This window comes from Punica granatum, chromosome 4 (genome assembly GCF_007655135.1).
Source record: "Punica granatum isolate Tunisia-2019 chromosome 4, ASM765513v2, whole genome shotgun sequence".
Lineage (NCBI taxonomy): Eukaryota > Viridiplantae > Streptophyta > Magnoliopsida > Myrtales > Lythraceae > Punica > Punica granatum.
In genome coordinates this window covers 18,345,419-18,357,099 of record NC_045130.1, presented here as the reverse complement: position 1 = coordinate 18,357,099, position 11,681 = coordinate 18,345,419, and the positions used below count along the sequence as shown (strand labels likewise).

At 36.0% G+C, this 11,681-nt stretch overlaps 1 protein-coding gene across 1 annotated transcript; it reads left to right on the top strand.

Moving 5' to 3' along the window:
- Nucleotides 1–601: 601 nt before the first annotated feature.
- Nucleotides 602–6,353, top strand: LOC116205407 (ribose-phosphate pyrophosphokinase 1). The gene is made up of 9 exons (XM_031538018.1): nucleotides 602–896; nucleotides 1,543–1,719; nucleotides 2,329–2,577; nucleotides 2,994–3,137; nucleotides 3,433–3,600; nucleotides 4,195–4,264; nucleotides 4,494–4,575; nucleotides 5,124–5,283; nucleotides 6,017–6,353. The coding sequence occupies exons 1-9, from the start codon at nucleotides 786–788 to the stop codon at nucleotides 6,053–6,055; spliced, it is 1,200 nt and encodes a 399-aa protein (XP_031393878.1). The 5' UTR covers nucleotides 602–785; the 3' UTR covers nucleotides 6,056–6,353.
- Nucleotides 6,354–11,681: the final 5,328 nt, after the last annotated feature.

Below are 11,681 nucleotides of genomic sequence, written 5' to 3'. Positions count from 1 at the left end.
CAAACATTTAGCCAAAAGAAAAAGAAAAAGGAAAAGAAAATAAAAGAAGCAAAACCAAATTGTAAAACAAGAAAGAAAGAGGCGAAACCTAATACGACATCGTACCATGAAAGGAAGCCACTCAACAAACAAGCCATACATGCAAAAAAACCCTTCCTAACAACAAAAGGGGTCCCGTCCTCTCCTCACCTCTCCCCTAGTGTGCCACAGAAACACCACGTAGAATAATTTAATAAATTACATAAAAAAATTATTTTTATTAATAATAAATTATTTTTTAATAATAACTTTTTTATTTGTATTTATATACAAAATATTAATAGTGTTTGATTTTAGAGTTAAATAGAATTGAGTTTTAATTTTAATTGAATTGTAATGATTACGTTATTGAATTATGAGAAAAAGTATGAAAAATTAATGAATAGTTTAAAGAATTCAATATTAAAAATTAAATTGAATAGTTAAAAAAATTATAAAAAATAAAAAATAATAATTATATTATTAATTTTTTATCATGTATTGAGTATAGTTAAACTTAGATTTAAAATTTAAAAAATCGACCCTAAAATCAAATTATAAAATATCAAACTTTATTGACTTGGGTGACAAAATCCCCCCCGGGAAGTGGCAATAAGCAGAAGCTCGCAAAGCAAATCTCTCTCTCTGAGCGAAGCTGCGGGCCTGCGAGCACATATTCGACCTCTGCAGGAGGGAGGAGGTCGACAAGCTGCGGGGGCAAGAGAGTTATCGTCCGACGCGAATTCTCTTCTCATTCTGAGGGACTAATGGCTTCCGTAATCTGCTCGCCGCCTTCCCTCTCTCACAACCGTATCTCCATCCGCTTCTTCTCCGCCGACCAGCCCCGACTCGGACTCTCCCTCCGCACCGGTGGTGTTGTACGTTCCTGAAATTCATTCATATCCCCTGTTCTTTTGGCTTCCCTTTTTTGTCGCGCCCGTGTCAGCTCAAGGTTGGATTTTTGGCTGTTCTGCTGAGCATAGTGATTGGGGTATTGGTAGCTGGTCAGGGCATATACTTGATTAACAAGAACCTTTCAGCCTTTTTATTTTTCCCTATATCTTTTTCCCTCTGGTGAAATAAGAAGGCAAGGGAAGGTTTCGATTCGACCACTTTGTCGCGTTTCGTTGTACTTTAGTGATCAAAATCAAATTTTGTCGAATGTCACAAATTTGAAAGCATGGGAAACACAGTTTCTGGGAAGGGGATGTGTGCTTTCCTGTGGGACAGGGAAGTTCATAGATAGACAATTATTAAAGTAAACATCTGCCATTCTGTGTTCTCTTTTTTTGTTTGAATTAGTTTTTGATTCTAGGAGTATAATGTTATCCAGTTCTCTTTTTCTGCTCGAATAAGTTTTTGATTCTAGGAGTATAATGTTATCCAGTTCTCTTTTCCTGCTCGAATAAGTTTTTGATTTTAAGAGTATAATGTTATCCAGTATGAACTATGGGTGTCGTGATTTATATTCGGGTTAGTGGTGACAACGGTGGTTTTTCATTTCTGGGATTTGTTATTATGCAGAGGTGTAATCTGGTGGAGCCATTGAAGTGTGAGAATGGGAAGCCTTGTGTTCCGATCATTAACAGCGAGCAGTCAATGCCTAGTTTCTTGACTTCAACCAACCTGCGGAGTCCGATTAACAAAATTGATACAAGGCTCAGGATATTTTCGGGCACAGCAAACCCTGCGCTTTCTCAGGTTACTTTGCATTAGCTAGTGATATAATCCTATTAAAAGCTGAAAGCATGCTGTTTCATTTTTTTTTTTTGCCGGGTTGCTGTTTTCAAGGATTTGCTTTTTTAGTACTCGATATCAAGATTACTATTAGTTTCAATATCTCTTTGGTTGAATTTGCTACTTTGTGCTGTTCGTTTTCACTTGTTAAACCACCGCCGCCGCCTCCCTCCCCACCACACAACCCCAAAAACACTCTTAAGTATAGAGTGCTCCTTTTTCTGCTGTTAATAATTGTCACTGAAATTACTAACATATTGGAGAAACTGATTGAACTATACTGTTAGTTACAATTAGGGATGATTGGAGAGTTAGGACAACCAGCTAATCATTATCTACACTTCTAGAGTAAATGGTCATAGCAATGAGAATTTAGTTATGAAGAGGTCATAACATTAAAAGATGCATAAACAGCAGCTGATTGTAAGCTTTTGAAATTGTTGGGTTGACAATGTGATTTTAGCAATTGTTATTTGATGACAGCAGACATATTACTTCTTTTGTCTAATGTCTACATGTTCATGTCATGGCTTCTAGAATGATTGTTTCTGATTATAGTTCGACTATTGACAGGAAATTGCGTGCTACATGGGTTTGGAACTTGGAAAGATTAAGATAAAGCGATTTGCTGATGGTGAGATTTATGTCCAATTGCAAGAGAGTGTTAGAGGCTGCGACGTATACCTCGTGCAGCCTACATGTCCACCCGCAAATGAGAATCTTATGGAGCTTCTCATAATGATTGATGCATGTCGGAGGGCATCCGCAAAGAACATAACTGCCGTCATTCCATACTTCGGATATGCCAGAGCTGATAGAAAGGTTAGCATGTGCATAATCTGCTAGAGAGCAGCTCGCTGTAGAAAATTTTCACAAATTAAACTGCTAATTTTACTCGATGAGGGGATTTTTACCTTCTTTCTGTTTTTAAATTATGGATGGAATTGTACTATGAGTTAGGCTACAATGTGTCATATGTTCCTTTCACATTGGGATGATTCACTGTCTTTCCACTTCTCTTTAACATCAAATTATATGTTTATAAAGCAAATGGAAGCCCTAGAAGAGCATTTGTAGTAGTTTGGGGGCTATTGGCATTATCCAAATTAAAAGCCTGCTTATATATGCAATAAGAGTCGAGTCAAATCATATCAACAGATTGTTTGACCAAACAAATTATGCATAGTGTGTTCTTCTTGGGGTTTGTTGAACCTTATTAGAATTTCATGTTTCTTAAGACTCAAGGGCGTGAATCCATTGCGGCGAAGCTTGTGGCAAATTTGATAACCGAAGCTGGTGCAAATCGTGTTCTGGCTTGTGATCTTCACTCTGGGCAGTCCATGGGATATTTTGATATTCCTGTGGATCATGTGTATGGCCAGGTAAGCAATTCCCATCGTATTATGTATCATTTCAGGACATAATGTTTGGTCTAGTTTGGTTAACCTGATTAGCAACTTCAAGTAGACTCATGTTAGCAACTCCAAGTAGACTCAATGTTGGATGCCATGATTAATAAGAAAAAGGATAGATTGTAGAAATATGATGCCTTTATATAGTGCTTTATCCTTTTCCTTTTTAATAAACTTGTGGAACCAGTATTTGCAACTTCTTATCAGAGCCATCTTTTCTGAACGATATATGTTTAGTAACTTTGTTTTTCGATGACCCATGTAGCCTGTAATACTTGATTACCTTGCAAGTAAGACCATATGCTCTGATGATCTGGTTGTGGTCTCACCTGATGTTGGTGGAGTTGCAAGGGCCCGTGCCTTTGCAAAAAAATTGTCAGATGCACCTCTAGCTATTGTTGATAAGAGGCGCCATGGCCACAATGTCGCTGAGGTAATGATTTATACTATTTTTCTCATCTTTGAGTTTCAGCATATCATGATAACTTTGGGTGAGGATGCAACTTTTATGAGGATTTTAATAGTTTGTGATATGACATGTCGATTTTAGATGAAGATAGTTGCCTCAAAGGAGTTCCCTTCGTTGTATTAATCTGCAATATGTAGTAGTAATTAATCTACAATATACGGTATAGTCCTATCGCTATCTTCAAGTGTTGTGTTGGTGGTATTTAATAGTTGATTAGTATTGATTTACATACTTAAAATGAAAGTATCTAGGTCTTATAACCATGCCTTCAGCGCCCACTGTAAGCAACTAAATTTGAGAGTTTCAAGGAAAGACTGAGCTTTTATGTGGTCTCATATAACATTTTTCATTCATCTTTACATGTTTGAATCCATAATAATTGCATGCAACTTTCATATTATGCTAAAAACTGATTTGACAAGGCTACTGTCAAGGTAGCCTTTTGGGTGAAGTTACCTTAGTGTGATATAGCTGCATAGCAGTTCTTGCCTCAATACAATGAGATCAAATGTTCCTCTTGTCTAGCAAGTGATGATCGTTGGATGTCTGTGTCTGCAGGTAATGAATTTGATAGGTGATGTGAAGGGGAAAGTTGCTGTTATGGTGGATGATATGATAGATACTGCAGGTATGCTTAGATATCTGGCTAATATTCTATTTGTTTTACTGGGCTGTGTGGGCTTTACTGGGCAATGTGGATTTATTTTTTGTGGCAGAGTAACTTTTGCACGTGCTATACTTTCTTAATTGTTATGCTTTTGGTTTATTTGCTAATGTATGCCTCACGTGATATATATGCTTCATGCAAGATAACTAATAAAAACTATAAGACTAATTTAGTCTTACTCTCAACTTAGGAACTATTGCTAAAGGTGCAGCTCTGTTACATCAAGAGGGAGCTAGGGAAGTCTATGCTTGCAGCACACATGCTGTTTTCAGGTACTTTTAGTTCCAAATGTACTGCTTAAGCCTAACTACTTTACCTTGTCCCAGAGTTTTCTTAGAAAATATAGTCTTGGAACTTCTTATGTGTTTTACACTATTACCCCTGTGTATAATTGGAAGGTTAAGGCTCCATTCATTTTTGGAGAAGGTTCCACTTTGTTTTCTTGGGTGAAGCATTCATGTTAGTTTTTTGCTCCAGTTCTTCATAAAAAGATAAATATTCATGCTGTCATTAAAATAAACATATGTTTCAAGGGCAATCAAACACCTGTGTTGCTTTTCGTGGTCTTCAACAAAATGAAACCAAGCAAAACCTGTCTATCTCATCATATGAGAAGATACATTACACTTATCCAAAAAGACTACATTTTCAATAGTTTCTCCAAGTTTACTCTCTTGTATTACCGTCCAATGATGACGCGAATCATTATTTCAAATTAGCTGCATTTTCTTATGCATCTCTGGATAAATCGGTTACAGAAACTTGCAATGGCATGTGGTAGACCTTTTTCTTATTTTTTTCTTTAATCTTTTTATTGCAGCCCTCCTGCAATTGAGAGGTTGTCGAGTGGCTTGTTCCAAGAGGTCATTATAACGAATACTATTCCGGTGTTGGAGCAGAACTACTTTCCTCAGCTCACGGTCTTGTCTGTGGCCAACCTTCTAGGGGAGACCATTTGGCGTGTTCATGATGATTGTTCCGTGAGTAGCATTTTCCAGTGAAAGTCTGATCTAAAATCATATAAAGAGAACAAGAGAATTTTAGTAATTGTCTTTTCTCCCATTATTCAAATTAGTTAGTTTTTTCCTTCAGCGCTGCAATGTTATCCCAATTACCCTCTTTATGCGTTATTTCTTTGCTCATATTACACGTATCCCCTGATTCTGGGTCCAATATGACATAGAACAGGCAATGTTGGGGAGTCTTGTCTGGATAACTTCGAAAGTCTGTCTGTAATCCTTGCACCTACTTCGCTAAACATCTGACCCTGTTTACCATCTGTCCATTTTTTCTGATGTCAAATCGGTTTTTGGGTCGTCGTCAAGTGTATATGTTATTCTTTGCCAAAAAAAAAAAAGGCGGTACTATATAAGATGATGAAATGTCAATCAGAAGGGAGTTGCAAAATTTTTCACAATAGTGATAAGATAAAACTAGGAAGTATGTGTTTTCCACTTGTTTGCCTAAAAGTTGGATACTATTCTTGACTTGCCCTCATTTTTGGATGTAAGAGATCTCTAGTTTGCCCTTTAATCGGTATTTTAGAGCTATCAAAGTTTGTATAATCTCTGGGTTAAAGAAAAGTGTAATGTTGACACCGAACTGAACATATATATACTTTGATAGTTTCATGACTGAGCAACTTCTGAAGTGGTGGTTGTGGTGCTGAGACTAGATTTGTCTGCATTTTGTTTGTTTTCCTTTGATTGTCAGGGTGGCTATGAACCCTATTCAAGCCTGGGCATTGACTGATCCAAATATGTTTCAGTGGTGGGGTCTCAAAAAGCTTCGATATTGCCACTTATATAGTTATTCTGGGAACACTATTTATTAACACGAGACATGAATTGCGAGCCAGGGAACATGCCTGCCCTTATGTAGTTTCTTCTGCTAAGAGTTTTTTCAGGCTGTTCTTGTCCGCTCATGTCAAATCGTTTTTGTAAGGTGTTTTCTTGGAATATTATGTTTCGGATCTTTGGATGTATGGTAACTGTTGTAACTAGTAACTATATATTTGAAATATCTTATAGATGTGTATTTCGCTCAATTATCAAAGTTCTTTCCCTGTGGCACTAGTTATCCCTATCTAGTTTGCTGCATTCCAATTGTGATCTGTGGCTATGGCAAGAGGTGTACAGTTAGTCACCGTAACGAAATTCTCAATATTGATGTGTATTTGGTTTGCAGTGTTATCGGACAGGCCTGATAGCTTCTCAACTGAAATGACATGTTAAATGAAGTTTAGTGAGTACTGAGTACTCTTCAGCTTTACCTTTTGGTTTCCAGGACGAATGAAAAGTTGATTACATGTTTCCCCGTTCATAGTTCATTGCTCTGCAAATGTAAAATCCAGATCTTAGTGCTCCACTGCGAGCCAGAATCGGATAGGAGAATTGATCTAGTAGAGACCATTAGAGTTGCCCTTATCAGCAAAGACAGGATTTGCATGTTTTTTCACTGGATAAAATAGTGGGCAGCATTGATAACAATGGTCTAGTATAGTTCACATAATTCAGAAATGATCCAAGACTCAAGTCAAAGAGTCCATCCTAGCATATGTCCCTTGCAGGATTCGAACTCGAGATCTGGAGATTTTCAAATCACATCGGAGTGAGCTTAGAATCACTAGGTAATTACCTCGATAGATTTCCTTATCTATGGTGGCACTGTAAGAAACTGTAAATGATGCTGATCAACACCCTGGCCTCATAGTCAATTAGTGGCTGTTTGGATATCAGTCATTTAGTGGCTGTTTGGATTGGGGGATATGGAGGTGAGGGTTGTGGAGGGTCGTAAGAATTTCTGTACAATTGTATAAAATAGAAACTCTTATGACCCTCCATAATCCACTACTCCGTAACTCTCCATAATTTGCAATCCTAAACAAATCATTAATATCGCATTATTGCAGTACATTATGGTAGTTTTAGCCATTGTATGCTGGTGATTCGGTTTACTCGAGTGCTGGAACTTTTCAAGCTTTAGTGGATGATGCAATGGCTTAAATTGTTCAGGTTCTTAAATAGCCTGCACTGTTGAGGCTCTTAAATAGCATACACGCTGTGAATAACTGGAATGAAAAGTGGAAGTAAGATGAATTGTCGTTCATATTTACATCCATCTGATCATCGGAAATCATGCGGTTGGGTTCCGTGCTGCAAATCATATCGGAGCCGTCAAATCCTGCGAAATTAGCTTGGAACAAAACAGTTGCTGAAGGATTCAAATTGAAAGACGGGTTCTGCGCTGCTAATCATATAGGAGCTATCAAAATCCTGTGAAATTAGCTTGGAACAAAGCAGTTGCTGAAAGATTCAAATTGAAAACATAGGTTGACTAAGAACATCTGCGTAATGATCACATATCCTTTCGTAATCACAGTTAATGATATTCGCAGATGCCTACTAACTCAATTCGGGTCACTACTCGCTACTTATTATCTTGGCATCAGAGCATGAGATGACGGCCATCGGCATGGCTGCTATGCAGTCAAACCAGAAGCTCCGGTTATTGCTGTTCATCACTTCATAAGTCACTGCATCATCTTCTGCTCTCATAATTCAATTTCATTCACTCAATTATGCACTGGCTTCGGCTCCTGACTGGTATCAAAGTTCACGATGTCATCACATATTTTATTTGTCGAGATTCTTTAGATGCTCATGACCTTTCCACCTCCGTGCAGATTTCGGATGATGCTCTAGCTCGTCGATTGGTCGACCAGCTCATTTGCTGTTGTTAATCATCATGCCGGTGATCTACAGTTGGTGATTCGAGCAGCACTTGGATTTCTTGCAGAATGAGTCCTTTACCGCCTTCACTACTGGATCCTCATCTCCTTCATCATGGACAGCAACTTCGGCATTTTCCATCAATTGAATTCTACTCATGCATGCGATCCTTTTTTTTTTCTCCTTTCTTTCTTTCTTTCTTTGGGCGTCTTCTTCAACATTGAACACAACTTCCATTCACCTCTTCCGTACAACTTTAAGAAGACTTTCTCTCTCGAGCAACCAACCAAAAAAACTCTCTCTGTGTCTCAGCCTTCTAAAATTCGGTCGGCTACTCCCATGGCCGAAACCAATCTTGTTTCGTCGGGAAACCACCCAATTTTCCAGTGACCGCCCCCGACCCAACTCGAACATAAGACAAATTACATACCCCTTGTTTTCGACTTCCCAAGTCCAACAGTGACATCCGTTTCTCCATTTGAGACTCACAATCCCCTGAACCAGCACTGGTCAGTAGCGGTTTCCCCTCGTTTTCTCTCTTTTCCGGGCTTTTTCTTTCCTCCACGACTATGGTGAGTCGTGCCCACACCCGTGGATGAACCACCCGCGGTTCTCACTCTCCCTTTGGCTAGGAGGGTCACGGATCGAGAGCCCGACCCTTGCCTTTTTTTTTTTTTAATCTTTATGTGGCAACCATCACAATAAAGGTTGTGGACGAGGTTCAGGTCGATCTGGCAGCCACAATCATCAACACGGCAACGGTCATGGCCATGTGATTTTAAAAAGGTCAGCTCTTGTCAAAAGTGGAACTTCTTGTGCAACTACTTGATATGTGTTATACCTCAAATTATTTATTAAATACATTAATATCAAGAGATTCTTATTTCTTCCACTTGCTTATTTTAAAATGATTACAATATTTTAAGATATTAGATCTAGAGTAGTCATGGGTTTTCGAAGAAAAAATTCCTTGTTATAAGATAACTGTCATTACTATCTTTGACTAATCTTATTATATAAATTGAAATACTTGAAAATGATTAAAAGGTAATATGGTGGTACATTTTAGTACAAACGATCCGTAATTGATTGAGTCTTTCTCTCTGTTTTTTTTTTTACAGTTACAAATATTTCACGAATTATATATCTAGATAATATAAATATATATTGTCCTATATTACATTTAATAGTAATGTGCTCTCTTTCTTTTTACATAGAGTCATCCAAATTTATGAAACTTTTCCGATGTTAATGCATGATAGTGACTTAATCATTCTTTTTATTGAATTTTTTATTCACACTAAACTTGCATTTGGGTCCTTTCTTTTTATTAAATTTTTTTTTATAATTTATCATGCCAATTCAATTAAATTTATTATATAACATATTTTTATAGTAAATGATTTAATGAGATATAAATCTTTTGGCACAAGTTCGATCTTAATTTTAAGGTAATAGATGGTGAAACTCATCCTCTTATGTGCCAATGTTTTCTTCTTAATTTTTAAATGCAACTTTTAGGTTATAACTCAATTGCGTGTATATATATATATATATATATATATATTTTCATAATATCACATATGATATTATTATTTTTATTTCACAGAATGTATCTTGAATGCATTAAGTGAGTAAACTTGAGTATAAAATTTATAGTTTTGTTTTTAAAAGAAAAGTGTGAATAAGATTTGAAATTTGGAGAAAAATATTAAGTAATTAAAAGAGAACATGATATACTTTAAAAAAATGAAAACACTAGCATTTTATAAGTTTATGAAAAATAGCTTAAGATATATTGTTTATAATTCAGAAAAAAGTATTTGTATAATAATGAATATATTTCCTTAAGAAAGATTCCATATAAAGAAAGAAATCTATGTCAATTTATGAAAATATGAAAATATATAAATAATAAGGTATACGTATAACTCTTTAGGAAGGTAAAATAGATGAGCCGAATAATGTAAAATGCATAATGTCTAATCCTATAGTACTTATCGAAAAAAGGGAGAAAAACTTGCTATCATACGGGCGAAAAACAAGGCGTTGTATTTACTTGTGAATGCTAAAGGTTTGTTTACATAATTGACATTATTTCTATATATAATAAATCATTTCTTGTATAATAATAAGTCAAAAGGAGAAACTACACATTTCGTCCTCTACTGTTACTCACTTTTCTATTTTCGTCATTTTTCTATTTTCTTTTCTAGTTTCGTCCTATTCCTTTTATTGATTTTCTATATTCATCATTCCGTTAACTTATTCATTAACTTTGCTGAGTTGGCTTCCCATGGGTTCTCCATCAATGACACTTTAGATACTTCGATTTGCACCTCTTTAACTAGATCGAGCAATTGGTAATATTAGAGTGAAACCGGTTCAAATACAACCCTTTTTTCTTTTGTAGATGAACGAGACGTAATATCGAAAAAACTAGAAGCTTAACTTGACATTTCATCCCTACAAAGAATTTATGTTAAATCTAAAATATAGAAAAAGTTATCACCAATATATATATATATGAAAGTCAAAAAAGAAAAAAAATCAACGAACAAAGAAAGAAGAATATTATGAACAACAGCTCTTCCTCTTCGTCGCTGAGTTTAAGCCAATCAATTTTCCAAATACAACAAAAGTCTAATTAAAATCAACTCACACAATTATCAAATTAACAAAAACCTAATTTAATCATGCAAATCCCCAATTTCACTTGAGCATTCTCCTTTCACTGCCTAGTGCCGTTTCATTGAAGTGTATTGATTTTTAAAGTGCATTCGTCCCATAGATGAATTAGTTCTAAGAAGATTTGTTCGATTGTAAAATTCGAATCTACACCCTCTATTCAGTCTTTATCATATTCATCTCGTTCACTCTTATGTCACATATTCTCCCTCGTTATTTATCAATTTGGACCTTATTCCAATCTGAATTCCTATAAATTTTCGAACGCTTTGTGTTAGATCTCAAATGATAAACAGTGGAAGGCAAATATAGTAAAGTTGAATTTCTTTGTTACTTTGGCTTGATTCCAGGAACTAGAGAAAGAAGTAACATTGTGACGTTGTCCATGCTCTTCTTCGGTCTTCAATTCTCTTTATTTTTTAATATTTTTGGCTTTTTTATTTTCAATAAAATAAAAATTTGTTGATGTGTCATTTATGTTGCATCCACAAGGTTTGAACTCAACATTTTTAACGGAACAGTTAACTGAAGGATGAAAATAGAAAAGCGATAAACGTATATGACGAAAATAGAAAAAGGACGAAAACAGAAGAGTTACTAAAAATGGAGGACTAAATCTATAGTTTTCCCTAATTCAAAAGACAAAGGGACATTGGGAAAAAAATAAACATGGTACGCTTAGAATCAACACCAAGCGATCATGCACAAAATTAAAGTTAAAAAAAAATAGTTGTCAACATGTTCATTCCCATTTCATGCATTTGTCGAATTGATCGGGGCTTCTTCTGTTAAAGCAACATCTTCCCAGTCGAATTGATCAGGGGCTTCTCCTGTTAAAGCGAGAGGGACTCTGTGAACATCTTCCTCGTCCAGTCTTTGGACGAATGATCATAAGTGCTTCTCTTGGAATATTTTCCCGATTTGGTTCTTCAATACTTTGGTGTAATGTCCCTAATCTT

What these genes read in the sequence shown, in the direction of transcription:
- LOC116205407 (XM_031538018.1), top strand. Translation starts at nt 786, where the DNA reads ATGGCTTCCGTAATCTGCTCGCCGCCTTCCCTCTCTCACAACCGTATC. An exon ending in CAAACCCTGCGCTTTCTCAG is followed by an intron (nt 1,720 to 2,328) that starts GTTACTTTGCAT and finishes GACTATTGACAG; the next exon opens with GAAATTGCGTGCTACATGGG. An exon ending in ATGGCCACAATGTCGCTGAG is followed by an intron (nt 3,601 to 4,194) that starts GTAATGATTTAT and finishes CTGTGTCTGCAG; the next exon opens with GTAATGAATTTGATAGGTGA.